Genomic DNA, 19,980 nt, shown 5'->3' with positions numbered 1-19,980 from the left:
ATATTTCTACTCCTACATCCTCTGCCTTAACCCCTGCACCTTTATCATCTGCTTATCCATCTGAACAGCTGAAACCTCTGGTGCTTTTTTTATATGTTGAAGAGCCTTGAATGGATTTTGGACTCTTATCAGGTTACTCCCACTGACTCGAAGTTCGTATCTCTAGCATTTTATTAGGGTTTAATAATTTAAAGGTAGCCATGTTGCCATGTTCTTAATATATCATCCAATACTGATATTTTAATGTAGCACAAGTTCACATTACCCTGGCATCCATGTCCATGTTGTGCTTAGTGTAATATTCATTGTTTTCTGTTTGTTTGTGTCAGCCCAGGTAACACAAAAAAATAAATCAGGTTTATTTATAAAAGTATGTTCATGATGTGTGGCTTTTTGATTGTCTTTCTAATGTTTGGACACCACCCACAGAAGAGCGTCAACAGAAGGAAAACAGACTAACGGAGTACATCTAATAATAGTTTGAGGTTGGGGGCTCTTGGGAAATCTCACAGCCTGAATAACAACTTGCTTTCCTTGAATCATGTGCAGGAAAACTTGTAAAATGTATTTCGTTTTTTAGCTGATAAGGCTTCTGGATATTATGACTAGGAGCCTTTGCTAGGAGTTTGCTCAACTGTTTTTGGCTTTTGAGTTCAGGAAGGTAGGTACCTAAAAATGGAGTTTGGTCACAACTGTCAACATTACAGTGAACTGTGGAACACATGGAGCTGTATTTCTATCCCGGCTGACCCGGCCTTGGTCAAAGCCTCAGACTTGTAAGACGTCAAAGAGTGATTCATTGGTATTTGGGTGGGAATGTAGGTGGCTGAGCTTTTGATGACAGCCTCTCAGTTTGTTGTCAGGTTTCTCCTTGCTGGAAGATAAGGTTTATGACTATGGAGAGGGAGGGAGATAAATCCTTATAGGCTCAGCTTAGTTTATCTGGATTTTCTGCTCGGCACAGCCTTTTCTCTCCCAGTCAGACACAAGCGGGTGACCTTGACAAGAATGTGGCTTATTGTGGTAATAGATACTGTTGTTGTCAACTGACCTATGGTCAGAGTGGGAGAATGGAAACAGGGAGAGAATCACCAAAAGATCCTAGCAGAATCAGTATCTAGATTGTTCAAATCTCTCCTGACAATGTAAGTGGGTGTTTCTCAATGTCGAGGAGGCTTGCTTGGTAGCACATGTCTTCCGAGTCACTTGCTTCAGAATCGAGGCAAGAATCCTTCCTAGCCTCGGATAACGAAGAATTTTGGAACAGGCTAACAGGTGTGCAGGTGTGCGTCATATGAGAGGCCCCGCCTTAAATGGAGTGCGATTTCCGCCAAAGATTTGGAAATTTGTCCGTGCGCAAAGCATTGTGGGGATTTTAAGACCACGGAGTCTACACATGTACCTCGAAATTTCTCGATACGAAGTATGCCGGCCTCGGTAGAATTCCTAGTATGCTGGACATTGGAACAGTCCTTCGGCAGCACTCGATGATGTAGTATGCTTGAAATAGTGGCTCTGGAGCAGCCTTCCTCGACATTGAGAAACACCCAGTGTCTGACACATTTAAAATGGTAGACTAAATTCAATGATGCATTGCAGTTAATGTGCAAAACCAGCTAATAGTGAGAACAAAAAGCACAAAATAAAAAAATAAGACTATTTTGATGATACCATTGATTTTTTGTTTTTCAAATAGTAAAAACTGTTCTGTTTCCAGCTTGTCAAATGTGAGGATATGGTGCCTTTTCTTTGGGCATACATGATTGGAAACTGAATATCTTTGAAAATGTCACCTTGAGGTGTATAACATTTTCATATACATATACAAAGTATATGATCTCATTTCACAAAGTAAGTAATTAAATACAAATGACAAACATCAATCAATAACAAAATTGATGTTAGTTGCAGGCTTGCAGCCCTACTTGCCAATATTCAATGTTTGTTTTCTTTGTGTGTGCTTGTGTACACATGGTGTTGCTAAGAACACCCAGCCACTAACCACTACCTGTAAAACCACACGGTATCTTATAAGCCAACCAGGCAAAAAGAGTAGTGTTAATGGAGCACAGATTCAGTATGTGTGGACAGTTTCTCTGATAGGCTTTCAACATGTTTTATTGGCACTAAACATAAGTGGATGTTCAGGTTCCCTGCATCTATGTGGAGATCTTTTAGACCTCTTGATACTCTCACCTCAGTGCCCTTTAAACCCAACCCCCAACTTTTCATCTAGTAAACGATACTCAGATCAGCCAGCTGAGCCAGAGAGGAAATGAAGGCATTAGGTTGACAATGTGCGTACCTAACCCACCAAGTCAACCAACCCGGCTCCCAGCTTGCCTGCGAAGGTTCTCTGACGAGCAGGTGCACATGATTTGAACTTGTTTTTTGAAAGAAATGTAAGTTTTTTTATGGATTGTCATACGGGAAATACTTTCCATCTTATTGTCTTCCTTGGGTACTGAGATAATAATGAAGAAAGGGAAGATTTAGTTAAGGCTACTCGATATACTGAGGAGTCAACATACTTGTATTCTGCTCCTCACCTGATTCAAGCAGTGTTTAATAAGGTGATTAGTGTTTTGAGTGATTGAGTGCAAGGAACATAGGCAACATTAAATAGTCACTTTGAATCCATTTGAGCTGTTTGAACGGCTGCGAAATGGGGTACAGATACTGATGTCTATCCCAGGGTGAATTCACATTTAGCTCAAAGCTCTGTTGTGCGTGTTTAAAGCTTCACAGGGGGGATGCTTAGAAATAGTACAGGTTTTAAGTTGCTCTTTAATGCTCAATATTTTTATAATACCCTAAAAGGCCATTTACAGCAACGTTTTTTTTTTTTAACCATCTGTTTTTTTTTTTAATTGCTTAAATTTGTGGACATAGCGGTTGCCAGCAGCAGAACGCGTCTAGCATCCAAACAGGTCGGAAAAGTTGTTTAGTTGTTCTAGTTTTTACCAAATATTGGTCCAGTTTTGCTTTTCGGTTTCATCGTAGTACTAAAAGGAGAGGAGTTTTTCCTCTGTGTGACTTTGCTTTACTGAGCAAATTAGGCCACTGCTTCATAAGTGAGCAAATTGGTAAGCTCCACTTATCTTGGCTCAGTCTTCTACCCTGCGGTCCCTCATGCCTTCTGTCTTTTTATATCACTTTTACTTCCCATAATGTAGCTGGAAGCTGTAGGAGCAGTCTCTTGACTAATGTGTCCTTTCGTCAGGGAGAGCATATGTCTCCGCAGGTAAAGCCTCTCACACTTGCTGAAGACATTTCTCTTTGACAGAGCTTTGTGTACTTGTGTATACTCAAAGACTTTAGCTCTATTGAACATGTCTCCCTGTTAAGATATTACATTTGATTACTACTAAAATTCATAGCAAATGTGGAAGCATTATTCTTCTTTTTAACAGTTAAGCTGTAATTCACTGCTGTTGCTAAAGGCTGTGAGATGAAAGTGTACTGAGTGCGGCTGGGGAAGCTTACTGTATGCAGACGTTTTTCATGTTGATGTCTCGACTTTCACCGCTCTATTTCCGAACGCGTAGGGTTGTGTTGCATCATAGAAATGAGCTGTAACGTTAAGGGCCAAAATGTGTCAGAATTTCCTCGAGGCAGAAAATGACCTGTTCAGTAAAGGGTACGTCTCTAAGGCTTTTAAGTTGAAATACAAATGTGTTGAACATGAATTCAAATCTCATTCTGATTTTCCGAGTCTTATTATCTAAAAAAGTAAATATATGCATGAAAGAGCGAAATGGAAATCGCTGTCTTTCTCAGACAATCACTGTTTACAGGGAGAACCTCGCTCACTCATTATGGCTCCAAAGAGATTGTAGGTCATGAGTGGCCATAACAGCTTAGTTTCCTCTCTGTATTATTCATGTGTGGTTATGCTTTTCCTGAAAGCACAATTAGCAGCTAAGACAAAGAAGAAGTTGCCTAGGAACTGAGTGCATTTTGCCAGCTGGTGTTGCACAATAGATGTCAGGTGTTCCTGTTTTCTCTTTCAGTTTCTGATTACTCTCAGCCTCTAAGGAAATGTGTGCTTTTTGTATTAGACCAGTATGCAGTCTTTGACAACAATCGGGCAGGTTTCACGACTTAAAACATGCCATTTTATTTATTTTTTCACATTTTAGTAGTAAAATAAAAAGAAGCTTATGCGTTTTCAATTGTAGCCCTACGTAAAAACCGTATTACTTCACATCAGACTCAGCACTGCAGTTGTTTGGACTGGTTAGGATTCAAATACTGCTGTTTTTAGGATGCGTTCACACCTGCCTTGTTTAGTCCGGTTGAATCGAACCCTGGTGCGTTTAGCCGCTTGGTGCGGTTCATTTGGGTCGGTGTGAACGCAGTCCGAGACCCAGGGCCGTTTCTTCCTATCGGCGGACTATGCAGATGCATAGGGCCCCCGCGGCCACTAGGGGGCCCCCAAGCTGAAAGTATTTTTTTTTTTTATTCATCCAAAAAAAGTATAATTCATACACACAAAGATGAACACAATTAGTAGAAGCGGGAGGGCTGAAGCATAGCTTATGGAAAGTAGCCCTCCCGTGCATCATCCTAATACAACATCGGCATTATTGCGTAAAAAATGTATAGAAATGGAGTACAAAGAAATAAAGAAAACAGGAGAAAAAATTCAATAAAAGTTAGGGCAGGAAAACAATAAATGCATATATATACGAAAACTAGATATAGGGTCATTTTCTGCACATTTTTTTTTCTGTCAATAGCAGTTTCAACTATCTTTTTTTGGAAATGAAAATACTATATATACATATGTACACGGCAAATGAATAATAATAATATATGCATAATTGCATATAAATATTGTGAACACTTATTTTCAAGTGACTTTTTTTACATTCGTATGTTCACGCTGTGGTTTGGAACTGCTTTTGAATATTATTAGGCATTTTGTTATGGAAAATGTTGTGCATAACCAGTACTATTTTAAGCTGTACTATGTACACATTTTAATAGATTGAGTCTTTTTAAATATGGGAGTTGTGTGTTCATATTTACCAACAACACAGACTATTCGTAATGTTATTTTTTGTAGATTTATTGAGTACGTGTTTCCCCATATTTCGGAGCAGTAGTAAAGGTAAGGGAGAAATAGACTGTTATAAAGTGTATTTTTTCTTCAAGAATGTTCTTAGTATGATACAAAATACCTGTTGTTTTTGACAGTTTAGTCTGTACATAATTTATATGGTGCTTCCAATTGAGTTGTTCGCCAACAAGCAGTCCTAAAAATGTACATGCACCAACTTTTTCTATCTCCGTATTGCAAATCCGTATAATGCAGTCATTTCTACTCTCAGACTTTGTATTGAATAACATGTAATTTGTTTTGGTCACATTAAGGGATAATTTATTAACTGCAAACCAGTTACATAGTATTTCTAATTCTGCATTCACAATTTTAACAAGATTGCCAAGATTATGATGGGAGCAGAGATGCTCCATGGCGGAGGCTCCGGTAGAAATTGCCGGGATTTGTGTGTTTACCCCCTTAATGTCTTGGTTGAACAGCATTTCCGTGCACATGACTTGTGTTTAAAGTTTATAGTCCGTTTGAGTTTTTCCCGTGTGAACGCAAACCGAACCTTCTGAAAAATGAAACACTGTAACAAACTGTCGTCTGGTGCGCACCAGAAAACGGACTATTAGGTGTGCACCAATGCATTATACAAATGCAACAACATAGTACAGATGACAAGTTACCACAATCCAAAGAAAGAAGCTTTTTTCTAACGTTTCCTAACTGGGTGTCATGTGGTGCTGAAAGCGGTACTGACCAAAGGCAGTGTAATCTCCACCGGCCTTTGACCTTAGTAACTCACCAAAGATGTTCACAGGGTCTGCCCTCTGTGTCAAACAGAATTACATAATGGAAGCAGGAACACTGAGCTCAGCCAAATAATGACACTAATGCAAGGACTCCTTTTTACTTAATGGCCTCTTGTGTCAGCAGGAATTACATTTTCTCTTTTCAAGATGGATGACTTCTGTCTTTTATTGTTAGAGACGGTGTTGAATGTCTTAGGCTTGATCAGCCTGGAGAATCAATACTGTTCAATAGTTAAACAATCAACAACCGGCAAATGTAGATAAATTATAGTGCTTTTTTGCGGGGTTGGGAAACTCTAAATACTTCAGATTATTTGTATTGATTCGATTTGAATTAAGGTTGGTACAATTTGATTCAAACCATGACACTTTTACAGACATTTTCTTCATGTTTAACAACATTCACAATGGCATAATTATTGATATTAATGTTATTTAATTGTAGTTTAAATGCATTTAATACATGGTGTATAACTTACCATCATTTACTTATTAGCAGACATAATTACACTTTTCTTAATGTTTAAGAACTTAGTAATAGAACAGATATGGATAATATAGTAGCACATCTACCTTAGAGGCAGGTTAACCACATTGTGATTGTTGTGTATATTTACATTTTACAGCCTTGTTAGTTTAATCTACATCACAACTTTATTTTGTAGTACCTGCTCTTTCATAGAACCCAATTGACCCATAAAGCACTGTTTAAGATGAAGAGATACAGAGATGTGGTTCATCCAAATGACCCAGTGTGTGTTATCTGACCTGACCTCAGGAACCTCCTTCCAACTCGGGCTTAAAAGCAGACTCAGCTTTGGTATAAAAGGGTAAACAAAGGCTTGTCTCCAAAGTGGTTATATGGCTCTTAATGCTATTGCTAACTGCACTTTAATTTAGACAGAAAGTTTGAGTCTGCCAATTAAATCAAGGGGGAAAGAGAAACTGCTTATGGTGCTTATTTTATAGCTACTAATGCAGAAAAAAGATTGTGATTTTATGGTTTAGCAGTAATGTGTATTGAACTACTGTTGCAGACATAATTATCTGTGACCTGTAACAGCAGTCTCAGATGAAAGAAAACCATTAACCATGAACAGGCATTTATTATCTTGTTTCGAGCATGCATTTTGTATAGGAAAGGTCTGTTGTGACAAACAAATTATCTGTCTTCAACATCACATGATTTATCTTCAGAGCTTATATACTTTTAAAATGAACCAATCTGACACTATGGGTTTATTACTGTGAAAACACCAACAAAACATTTGTCTAGCTCCCTTCGATTTTCTTTTGTTTTCATCGTTTTTCAAGACCCTGTATTTGCGACGCATGATTAACAAGACTTTTAGGTGGTATGAGAGCACATTGAACAAACTACCAGACCAAATGAACAAATCAATTAATGTAGGTCACTTTTATTTTTAACATTATTGGTTGTTTTGCCGCATCTCTATTATGGTAAGTTTAAAGTAGTGGATTGATAGCTGTTGAAACATTTCAGTTGTTCTCCGAGTCATCTTAAAGGTCCCCTATTATACTGTTTTTCATCAATATAGGTCTCAGATATAAACAAACATGTCTCTGAAGTGTTTGGCTCGAAATACCCAACAGATCATGCATTGTAGCATCCCATAATCCCCTCTGTTTCAGCCCTGTTTCAAAAGTGCTGATTCTCTGTCTGTTACTTTAGATGAAAATAAGGAGCCACTCCCCTCTGAGAGATATTTGGTTAGAAAGAACACAATAGGCGCATTCACACCGCAGTACTTTTCCCACAAAGGTTCATGAGAACTTAGTTCATGAGAATTCTTTAGTTCTCATGAACTAAGTACAGATCGCGTTCACACTGGAATAAGCCCCTGGGGGTGGATTAGGCAAATGAAGCAGCTGACGTCACTTCTTCTTCTTCTGCTTTGGGTTTACTGGCAGGCCGCAAACCACTTCACGGCGTATACTGCCGCCCAAAGTCCCCGGCCGGAAGTCCCCGGAGTTGGGGACTGGCTTCAGTAGAAGCTGCTGGGACTCCCAGCAGCTTCTACTGAAGCCTTCCGAGTAAATCGCCAGAACGCCGACACCTCCTCATCTCCACCGCTCCCATGTTTTATTTTGTGTTGCCATAAGTTAGTCTCTCTGCGTTTCTGCGCTGGGCTAATGCTAATGCTAATAATGCTAATGCCAGGATAATAAAATGGCGGCTTCACAAAACTTTTTGGGAGTTTTACGGGGCGTGGTTTGCAATCCGCCCAGCCAATCAGACATAGGAACCTTACCTTGGTTGGTGATTGGCTAATGGTTACACAAGCCAAAAAAATCGTTATGACATCATAAAATGGCCAAAATCTTTTTATATAAATGGATCAGGACAAAAAGTGAGTGAATCTTTTTTCCTGAAACATTCAGAATCTCTTTACACAGAGGGGACACATGTTTATGTATAAAAGACAGGAAAAAGTGGATTTTGCATAATAGGTGACCTTTAAGGCATTTGACGATCGCTGACGTTAGTATTGTACACAATCATCATTTGGTCCACTATTATTGTAGCTCCACACCCTGCTCGCAGGAGTACGGCCTAGACCGGTGTCTCTGTATGACACTACAATGTAATCCTTTTGTAATCCTTGTCCAAGCTCAGTGCTCAGTTTCTTAATCCTAACTCTAATAAACATGTTAAAGCTGAAGTTAATGTGTCTAGTAAAAAAAGTGCAGCATGTGTCTTATCTGCCACGGTTGAGTTATTGTTTGATCACTGGAAATCCAGGCAGAGTTCCCACTTTGTCAACACTGTGAGGTATGCTCGCAGATGCATCATAGGATTTTTGTCTGTCAGTTAAACATTATTCGTGCCAGTGTGGCTTTCTCAAGGAGTCTGCATGTGGTTCAGTTTGCGTGACACTCAGCCATTGTGTGGTTTTGGGGCAGATTTGTACATTTGGCTGAACATGGAGTAGAGCCTTGTGTAATCTGACTATTTCAGTTGTATGCGGTTTTTTCGAAAACCCCGGACAAGAGGTCAGGCATTTCACTGTGTGGGTTTACTTTCTGCAACCCCAGAGTGAATGTGCTTTTCTCCACTTGTCCATTAATAGAACTTGGAAATAGAGCTCTTCTGTTCATGCACATTGTATACTGGTCCCGTTTCCGTTGTGATCCTATTATTTCTTTGTATCATTACATAGTGAATGGTTCTTTTCATTGTGTAGTGGCATCTAGACTAGTAACAGGATTTAAGCGGAAACAATAAAAAAAACAAAGCTCATCCAGGAATGGTTATGCTCATTTAGAAAATGTAAAAAAGGGCTGTGAACTCCATCAAGATTATTTGATTCACTGAAATGATTAATCTCCGGAATATTGGATGGAATTCTTCTGGGAATCACTAGCATTCAGTGTTTTTAACAAATAATTGGAGAGTCTTAGGGCTTCTCCTATGAAGGCTTTACTTTCACACTAGCTGAATCATTGAACTTCAGTCTGCCTTGACCCTTGACCTGTTCTTTATTAGTGTTAGTCTTATCAGCCTCCTGTCATTTTAAACAGGACTTTACTTATCATGTGGTTATCACAAATGCATGTTGTAAGGAGAATGACTGGCAAGGGGGTATTTTACAATGTCTACATTTGAAATGCAACAATTAAATGGGTTTTCAAAAAGTCCATCAACAGAAAAAGACCAAGCAATTAATGGAAAAATGGCTAATGCTAATGGCATGATAAATCAGTAATTAAGATAGCTCGTTGCAGCCATAATCTAGGCTACAGTCACTCTCTAATAAAAAGTGAGTACAAAAAATGGTCATAGCTAAAGATAATAAATGCATTGCAGGCCGACAAAGGGTTGTTTGGGGCATGACTTGTTTAAGCCCATTATTTGGCGACCCAAAGGGTATTTGTCAAAGGCGCTTTGTTGTTTGTGGTCAAAACATTAAGGTTGTCTGCTTAACAATTTTGAAGTCAAGTAGACAAGTCAACTACCCTGAACATGAGCACCTAATAAACATGGTTCTCTGAGTTGATTAGTTTAGAAGGTAGGCGATGATTTGCATCTAATACCATGAGCCTACGTCTCAACCTACCTATTTTATTGACAAAAGGTTTTTTCAAGTCACTTTGTTCAAATATATCCCAAAATATCAACACAAAGGGGTTTGAAGAGCTGTTTTTAGAAGAGGCTCTGCATTAACCTGTTTGCACTTTTCACCGTTGGCTGTCAGTGTGAGAGAGGGTTCATTGTGTGGTCTTGTCTGCGGCTCTCTGTGTCTCCATACGGCCCAGGAACAGTGTGTGGTGACAGCTCGGGTGATTACCTGTCCTGTCTCATTCACTCAGCCGGCCTGCAGCCTGGCCACATCATGCATCAGAACCCTGACACATGGTGATTAGGATGTCGTTAGGCCTCACTCTCTGTCGCTCTCTGCACACATTAATTTGCTCTTCCTCCGAGCTCTAGTGGAAATGGGCACTCCACGCTCATTTCTGAAACCATGAAATATGAAGCTTCTGTGGTGACAAGTCTTGAGCTAATATTACATTTCATCAGGGACTAATGTTTGGTTTTCAAAGCACTCATCACAAATTCAGATTCCCCCCTCAGACACTGATCTGGAATTTCTCACCCGGCCTAATTCACGGAGGTGTTGCTGTCAAATGATTTGTTTTATATATCATGATTAATCACAGCGTTTTGTTAATCTCAAATAATCCAAATAATTACAGTTCCATCTATAAGTATTGTTCACAAGCAGAACATACTCAGAATCATTTATTCTGAAAGAACATCTTAAAAGGAAACAACAGTATTAAAGTGTTTTATTTAAATGAAACTCTTTCTAATCCATCTCCTGGCTCAGCTTATCCTTTCATTTAGGAGGTTATTATAGCAAGCCTTTCGAAGACTTGCAAAGTCTGACTCAGTTTTGCAAGATTGCAATCATTATATAACCCCAACACACCAGATGCATGCCAAGTAAAAGGCATAACGAATCTTCATCTGGGTCTAGTCTAAATTAAGCAGTAAAAGTATCTTGGGGGTTTCTTTGTCACTATATATAGCCCTAAAAACGCTTAATTCTAAGAACAGCTGATGCTAAATGTCATTCCTTTTCCTGGTATTGGGTCAAAAACATACAGAACAAATGTACGTTTCATTTTCTGGGAACCATGAATGAAAAATGTGTACCTGGTAAATGCTGAGATATTTAAACATAAGCTAAAATATTGACCTGCTGTTGTCGTAAAGGTCAGGGGACAATCAAAGTCAGTAGGACCTATCCTCTTTGGACCATGAAGTAAAGATGAACCAACATTTCCCTTCTTGCATGGAGGATAATTACCCAGTAACTTGGATATATGTTGGGATTAGTAGTTTTAGTTCCCTACATAATATTCAGTTTGGAACAGTAAGTACATTAAAAACATTTTTTTTTAAAGGCATGCAAGCTTATAATCAAACAATGTTGTGTCTTCTAAGTGTAATTGGATCCAGCATTGGCTGCGTTTTTCGCTAGCACTGAGTGGTTTATGCCCAATTAATAAATGTGTGGTGTTGGCTGCAGCATGGCATTCCTCCTGCAGTTCAGTGCTAATGATTTGGAGCGCTTTAATGTCGACTGCCTTGGATGAAGAGCACTAAGCCTGGTGTCACTGCGGCCCTTTAATCACCATTAGTCTTTCTCTCTCTGTCTCTTTCCCGCCTACTCACTTTTCCACCTCCAGTTGTCTCTTGTGTGCTTCCCCTCAGTTGCTTTCATCATCTACTGTCCTTTTCATTCTCGCTTTCGCTTCTCTGTGTCTCTTCATTGCTGTCACAGTGTGTCAGAACAGGTGGAATCAATTACTGACCCGCCTCAGCAGCCCGCTCCCTCACCTCAACTAGCTGTGTAGTTGAGGGAATTAATGAGTGATCAGCCTTGGAGATGATGTGGTGTCACGGGTCTTGCTCAGCGATGTGCGAGGGAGGGAAGCTGTGGGAGGTATTGTTTGACCAATCCTGCATAACTAATTCTGTCCTTCTGTAATGGCGGTCAAAGCAGTTCACATGTCCCTTACTGCCTCCCCTGCCTGCTAATCACCTCTAACGTTGAGCAAATACACAGAAGTATATTACCACGTTTTCTTTATAGCTTATCAGGATGACTTCCCTACCCTCTCTCACTGTGGCCTCCATTGGGCTTCACATCTGCTCTGTTTGTACAGTGGTTTTGACGTGTCTCATGTGTTTCTCACTCTCAACCCCCCACTTATTTCTTCACAGATGGAATCTCCTGTCTCCACGCCAGCTCCTCCCCCCCTCCACCTCCTGGCAACAGTTGGCAACAGTGAGATATCCTCGCCGTGTGAGCAGATAATGGTGCGCACACGCTCGGTGGCCGTGAACACAACCGATGTGGCCCTGGCTACTGAGCCTGAGTGCTTGGGGCCCTGTGAGCCCGGTACTAGTGTCAATCTCGAAGGCATTGTGTGGCAGGAAACTGAAGACGGTAAGTTTAAAGGTTCAACATCATGTTTAATAAGTGTAGGAATCTTTGGGAAACTCTGTCCTTGATTATGACCAAACTATTAGGAGAGAAAAGTGTGGATTTTGACAAATAGATTGGGCTAATCCATAGTCGCAATTCTGACATGAATGGACTTCTCCTCTCACATACTGTGTAGTGGATCTCTTCCAACAAACAAGTCTTAGATTTAAAAGGAAACAAGCTATACATATATGGGATTGTTTGTTTTGTGCTTTTATTTATATAGCCAGTGGTTGCATGAAGACATTTTTGGTTTTATAAGGCTTTAGAAAAGCCTCAGTCATTTAAAAGAATATTTATCTTGCTGTCATTATCTTACATATTGTGCCTGCTTAAATGTAATTGGATATGTCCTGACTGTCTCAGGAGCTGGTGGTGGTACTAATGCGTGCTTTAACAGCCCACATGCTGCATAGTATTGCCAACAAGAATAGTAGTTGGCAGGCAGTTCTTATGTGGCCTTGATTTGTTTTTTGCTTGGGAGTACGCAGACGGGAGTTTGTTGCACAGAGATATCTGCTCTCTGCAACAACATGCCTCATAACACAAAGCACTTTTTTTTTTGCAAGCCTGCCATTTGGGAATTGAGTTGGCTCCTCTCCTGCAGTGCAGTCCGAGTGAAATGTTAGACCTTCTCTGTTTTCCTCCCTTTGATCGAAATCGCATTCAGCTGATTTAATTTTAAGATGTATCGCTAGCGCTATCAGGTTCTGCTGGGTCTGAAAAAACAGCCCTCCTTTTCTGTCGTGCAAGAGAAATAATGCGTACACCTAATCTTCAAAGCAGCTTGCGCTCACTGGCTCTGCGGGCATGCTGAGTACAAATCGCCCACACATCCACAGTGCTGCCTGTTGGTTCACTTGGAGGAACCAAACAGAAAAAGGTCCCTCATCAACATTCCCCAAGCACAGTCCCTGCTATTGAGCCCCCCCCCCCCTCCTCTCCTTCCCTTTTATTTTTTTGATTTTTGATCCAGGCCCAGGCTGTGTCAGTTTCACCTCCCTCCTCTCTATTGCAACCCTTTTTTCTGTTACCAAGCATCCAGCCCGTCACCCCTTGACTCTGTTTCCAAGCAAACTGGGAGAGCGAGTGCAAGGCAGGGGGTTGGGGCAGGGGGGGAGATGGACAAGGCTACTTCTGTTAGTGACACAAACATGGCTCAGGGCCAACACCAGTACTATGTTTGTGCTCCCTCATTCTCTGCCTCCCACTGAGTGATTGACCCTCCCCCCTCGTCCTTCCCTTTCCCCGTCCTTTGCCTGCACTCACCCTTTAAAGCTGTTATTTTGGCTCAAAGAGGTAGTGGTTTGTCCTGATAGGGCTGTGTTTTCTTCTGATTCTACTCTATCTGGCTCAGTGGGGTAGAGGCTGGTGGGGGCTTTTGAGTGCTTTTAAAAAGCGTTATGGTGGTGAGGGTAGGTATGTGTTGAAGGATAAGGGGGGGGGGCGCACTCTGCAGGTGTAGTGCACAGATTGTTTTGGCCATCTGAGCTGTTGAGGAAAGAAGGGTTTCCAGGATCTAACCCACTTCCATCTCTTTGAAGCCTGTTTTTTTTTTATCTCAGAAAGACCTCTATCAGGTAGACACAGCCGGATTGCAACTTCATTTGATAAAATATGAAGACTAATATTTGAGATATAATATTTTGGTGCTGCCCCTTATTTGTCTATTTTATTTTCCATTAAAAAAGATACACACAATGTGTCTTTCTGAGAGTGACGACACCACATCTTGTTCATTGTCGACAAATTCCGCTGTAGCCATTTATATTTCCATAACTGTGTGCCGTTCCTGAACCAGATATTTAACTGTCATTCTTAGTAGTCATATGCAGTGTCAGTACTCCAAACATTTCTCAAACGCCTCAGTTGTATTACATTTTGCACAGTGCATTAAACAACACAAAGCTGAGTGTTCATCCTACATCATTTGAATGGTACGGGACCCTAACAGCCCACCGGCTAGTTTTAGGATGAAAGAGACCCAGATGCTGCTTAGTTCGAACTGTACCGCCATTCTGCATTTCTCCCTAAGAGACCTATGAGAGCAGACTTCTGTCATTGTGGTGCAACTGAGCAAATGAGAACCAAATGAGGAAATCAAGCGAATCCAGGCAGAGTACCAGGAAAGAGTAACAAACAGAGGGCCCCAAAGACATTGCAGAAGCATCCTGATTAGCAGTGAAGTTGAGTAGTCCCCCACTTCTCTGCATGACAAGTCTCATACAGAGCTGTTTAGGCATGCACAGTGTGTGTGCGCGCGTTTCATTTAGCATGCCAACCAACAGCTGCTTCATCACCTCCGCCTTTCGGCCTTGTGGGAGTAAATGAACAACAGGCTCCCAGTAATTGTCTGTGCCTCACCCGGCTCACCAAATGCCTGTGAAAGGAAGGAAGGATGAGGAGGAAGCAAGTGACAACTAACAAATACGATCACAGAAGCTGCACCTTTGATCTGAGCTGACAAGAATCTTATCTGATAAGACCAAATAAATGTTCCATCCCCTGTAATATGAGCACAGATGTATCAGGCATGTCATGGATAATGGCTAGACTGAATGTATATGTGAATTGCTGAATAACAGAATATCATTTGTATTTGATTGGTTTAGTCCTGTGAAGGAGCGTAATACATGGATGAAATGAGGAGTGGGGAAGTGAGTCTGTGTCAGTTAGTCAGCCTGGGGGCCATTGGAGCGTAGACAGAAGCGGGGGGAGGGCATTGACGTGGTATTTTAAGGCCCGGCACTGACTCAAATCCCCTGAGCGCAGACAAGGCAGTGGCAGCTCCCAGGGTCGTGTCTGCAGAGCGATGGGCCAACCCCTCCCAGGCTTAGCATGCTGATACCTCTAAATGTCATCTCTAAAATGCTGGAGAAGTTTATTGCTGTTGAACCGCAGCCCAGAATGCCTTGGCTCCTGCTCCAGGGCAGAGCGAACACAGAGAGGGCCCCTTTGGCCAAATACTGCAGCTCAATGCCAGTGTGCACCCCCCCTCCACCGCACCTCACACTACCCGACCCTCCAGCACACAGCAGGCTATTCCCCAATACAGGTCCTGCAGCTTCTTAGGCGCCTTAATAGATAAATAAAACAGGCTGTTTGTGATGAATGTTTGTGTCATGGATTATTTAAGCAACACGTATTACATCATTGTAAGCATTGGCTTTAGCACAGGAGTTAAACGCGGTCTGGCATACGAGTAGAAGAGGTCAGTGTGAAACGGATATTCCTGTATAAACATTGGAGAGATGTGTTGTGTTTTTCTCTTTTTCTCCAACCCTGTCAGGGAGCGGAGAAGGGGAATATTGTATGAAAAGAGCACTTGGCTCTTTAACTCACTCGTCGGCTATGCTTCCTTGCTCTTTTGAAGACCACCTGTCAGTGGCCTCATTGAAATGTTTTTACAAAGGCGAGCGGTGGCTGCTCTCCGTGAACCCGCTATAGAAACTGTCCTTGAAATAAGAGTGAGCATTCTCGGAAAGCCTGTAGCCCGCTGCCAGGCCAATGAGCAAGAAGAAGATGGTGTGAGAAATCAATCACAAACTTCTGTTAACAGTAGAGGACACACTGAAAAGAAGAGAACAAAAGTGATACGCCCCTTTCTTTCTCTAGCCCACACTCTTGAACTAGCTTAGCCTTGTTTACTTTCCAGCTTACCAAACCCATCCAAACCCTCATCAGTGTTCACTTTGACAGAGTGGAAGTGGACAATTTCCACGAGCAAAACAAAAGCAACAATCCCATCTTGTAAAGATTTACCAAAATATGTGGCTGAAATAATTCCCGGTAAGGAACTTTAGATAGAGATGACTCACATTCTTTTAGGGTGGAAACTTGTCTTGTTAGATACAAATGTAGTCCCCGGGTGGTGTTTCCAAGATGGCACCTCACAACAAAAATCTCTTAAGAGAGACTTGGTTCCTATTCATATTGGCCGACAACTGCATTTTGTAGGGATGCACGATATTGGCTTTTTGAAACCGATACCGATAACTTCCTGCTTCTCAAGACCGATACCGATACCGATACCGATAACCGATAATAAAAAAAAATGTACGCCACTAATTATTTTAACGCGATTAACGCATGTGTATTTTTTTTCCTTGGCCGCCCCGTAGTTTCAGAGCGCATCGAGTTTAAAATACCATCTACAAGCTGATGCTGACAGCCCCGCTCCTGCCGCCCGCTTGTGGCAGACCACACTTCCACGCTCACCGGCTGGCACCGACTGGCCATCTGGAGGACCGGGAGGGTGTGTGTATGTGTGGCCCGAGCGATCGAGAGAGAGACCTTACGTGCATTGTTGTTGTTAGCATCTGGTGCTAGCTAGCTGCGCTAACGGATATAAGGAGCTGTTTAAATGAAAACAGAGGAGCGACATTTCGCCACAACTGCGCCGAGCACTTGACTTTATGCAGGAAGCCAGACAGTGGGACATTGTACGAAAAGTCAGCACACTCAGCACGGATAGTGCGCAACATGATTGCAGCGTCCAGGCAGCTCCGGTTCGAGCATATGCCTTGAGTTGCACATAGCTCCAACGCCCATACCACCGACGACATGTTTGTTTACTGTCCTGGCTTCACGGCCGCACACCATTTACGTCACAGCCAGGCATGAGTTAGGGAGCGCTGGATTTGTGAAAAACCCCCCTCTTCCTAAACCAGTAATACCACAGTACTGGCAAAACGGGAGGAGCCGAGTGAAAAACAAGCGCCCCTCATCCCAATCCACCCACACCGCAGTATTTTTTTCTTTTTTTTTACCCAAAAAATATATTGTATATTATCGGGGCTATTAATACTGGTATCGGGTTTATCGGGATGATGTCATAATTCCTAATATCGGACCGATAATTATCGGGCCGATAATTATTGTGCATCCCTAGCATTTTGTTCAAGCACTTAAATGGTCTTGAAACGGAAATCATATGCCTGGAGGAATTGTAGGCTTTGCCAGTGGTTGTCATAAGATATCATGTTTGCTTTATACACGTCAACAAGTTTTTGAGTAATGCGCCTTTGGCAGACCTGTCTCTTAATCTGAGCAACATCTCCTATAGGAAAAACACCAGAGGGTTTGTTTTGACAAAGGGATTATAGATTTACCCAGATGGCATTTAAGGAAACTGCTCTTTGCCTCACTGCAAATTATTTACAGTAATAAATGCATGTTGGGTCAATAGAGAAGTTACATGCATGGCTGCTGTTCAGTGGTGTACTTCCACTGTAAACTACTGAATTGATATTTGTTAAGGAAGAAACTGCTGCATGCTGCTGATAATGTTGCGACGATGTGGAAAGCATACTAATGCTCCGCTCCTCTGCCTCTCAGTGGTATGAGAGAATTGACCTTCTCTCAGACTGTTATTCTTGTCAGTGAGAGTGACTTTGCACTTTTACCTCTCATGAACCGGAATGCAGCCTGAACTTTTCAGATGGGGATCAGTTAAATGATCTGAAAGTCCAAATAAAACCATGCACCAAATAGTTGTTTAATGTTCCAGTGACTTGTAAACCTTTATTGTAGTACTAAGGTATGAAACTATTTCATTTTTAATTAGAAAAATACCTTGAATGATAATTTAATTAAAATCATTACATTCGATTAATATGTTAATCAAATAATCAGTTAATTAAATCCTTTCAGCTAAACGATGACATTTTAAATATGACTGGCAAATTACCAGAACACTTGAAATTCTCAAAGTACCGCATTATCACCAGCATCTTGAGTGCTTAAAGTGACTCTTACAATTTGTCCTAAATTCCTGTCTGCCCAGGATTTAAGATGAGGTCAGTTTTAGGACTTTGTATTCTGACACTGACACAACCAGACAAGCTTGGCTCCACGTTATTCACCACGAGTGCAGAAACACTCTTAAAATGGACTGTTGGAAACATGCTCAGACAGTTGAATGCTCAACCGCTTCATTTATCAATGTTACAGTTATTGCTCATGGCAGTACCCGGCTATCTTTTATCTTCTCCCCTTAATGAATACTGACACTATTTTTCTCATTGTTCTCACTTTCTTGTCTTCATGCAACCTTGATACGAGTGGTGCTTTTTAGTGAAGAGAAAATGAGGAAGTGAAAAGAGCTAGCTGTCAATAATTACTTAAGCACCGGACTGCGTACAAGAGGAGGTGATAATTAAGAGTGGTGGTAATTGTTCACATTTTCGTTAATCAAGACTTGTTTGAGTCAGACAAATTTAAAGAAAAGTCTAAAAAACTTTTAATTTGGTCTTTCTGATAACGGTAATATAATGTCACATCCAATAATTACAAAGTGAGCTCCAACTCTCAAAGATAACAAAGGCATTTTGACAAGGTCAGCCAGTGAAAATGCCATTAGCCCCGCTGAATTCCTGTTGGGTTGAAGCAGAGCAGAGGTCAGCCAGTGAACCTGTGGCCCTCGCCAGCAGCAGAGGACTCGATCTGCTGGCCCCACTGCAACCTAATGAAATGTGTTAAGGAGGGAGCGGGGGGGCAGTCACCCATGCAGCAGACAAACCTACTCCTGACTTAATTTGTCCCCCCACATTGCCCTCTTGTTCAAGTAATCCAAGTGGTGGAGTTTGGTGCGTAAAGAGGGCTGCCATTTGTTGTTCGACAGCATTGAAAGGAAATGAGTGGTAAAATTGCAGGCCAATTCCTGTCAGTCATTTTGGCTTCACTCAGCTGTCAGGAGTGACCCTAATAAGACTGACACAAAGAGGGGAGGGTGGCGACTGGGATTGTGCCAGATCACTCTGTTTCTCCCCCAAAGTAAAGAGGGGCTCACACAAACACTGACATACAACTTCCCTGTGTAAACAAATGATCATGCATGGAAAGTCATCTCAGATTCGTGTACAATTTGCTCTCTGCCACACGGAAATTAGTTTGGGTTTTTTCGTTAAGGGATTTCCATGTTTGGACAAACTCTGCATTGACATCTTTGTCCAAACAGCTTGAAAATTATTTCTAGGATGTAAGTGTGCGGATGAATTCAAATGGCGTTCAGAAATGTAAACCTAATCCTAATCTCTTGGCATTCCCATGAGCATATTTTTATGATATTGCCCAGAATTTCAATGGATTTTCACCCACCTAGTTAAGAGACATTAATAAGTAAAGAAATATGTTGTAAATTATGTGAAATATTACAGGGAGTCAAAATGGGATACTTTGAGAAGCAAGTTTTTCATTAGCTATGACTGTCATTTAAAGATTTGTAACACAACCACAACCTACTGTTTTCCAATTAGCCCAATGGATGTACAATTAATGTATCAATTCATTGTTTAACAAGTCAATATCAACACAATAATGATGAATACATTGCTTAATGAAAACAAAATGTAATCTTAATAAGCTACATTTTAGATTTAGAAAAAGTATGTCTAGTGTAAGCACGGGGGTAGAGCTGATTGTTCTACTTCACTCTGACCAGAAATAATAATTATCTCTAATTATCTTAAGGAGGGAATCAAGTGGAAATGGCAGTGTTGCAATAATGATGTAAAATGATTTTGAAGTTTCCGTCGTTCTTTCTACTAACATAGAGGCTGGCTGTTTGGCTTAGAAATTGAATAGCAGAAGTAAA

General features: G+C 41.1%; 1 protein-coding gene across 1 annotated transcript in view; it reads left to right on the top strand.

Moving 5' to 3' along the window:
- LOC117549356 (zinc finger protein 609-like) overlaps positions 1-19,980 on the top strand; it is a 101,894-nt gene that overhangs the window by 67,809 nt on the left and 14,105 nt on the right. The window contains 1 exon segment of the mRNA XM_034221202.1: positions 12,122-12,347. Within this exon segment, the coding sequence (XP_034077093.1) occupies positions 12,122-12,347 (226 nt within the window).

Source organism: Gymnodraco acuticeps, unplaced genomic scaffold (genome assembly GCF_902827175.1).
Source record: "Gymnodraco acuticeps unplaced genomic scaffold, fGymAcu1.1, whole genome shotgun sequence".
NCBI lineage: Eukaryota > Metazoa > Chordata > Actinopteri > Perciformes > Bathydraconidae > Gymnodraco > Gymnodraco acuticeps.
The sequence above is the reverse complement of the archived record's forward strand: the minus strand, read 5'-3'. Positions and strand labels throughout refer to the sequence as shown.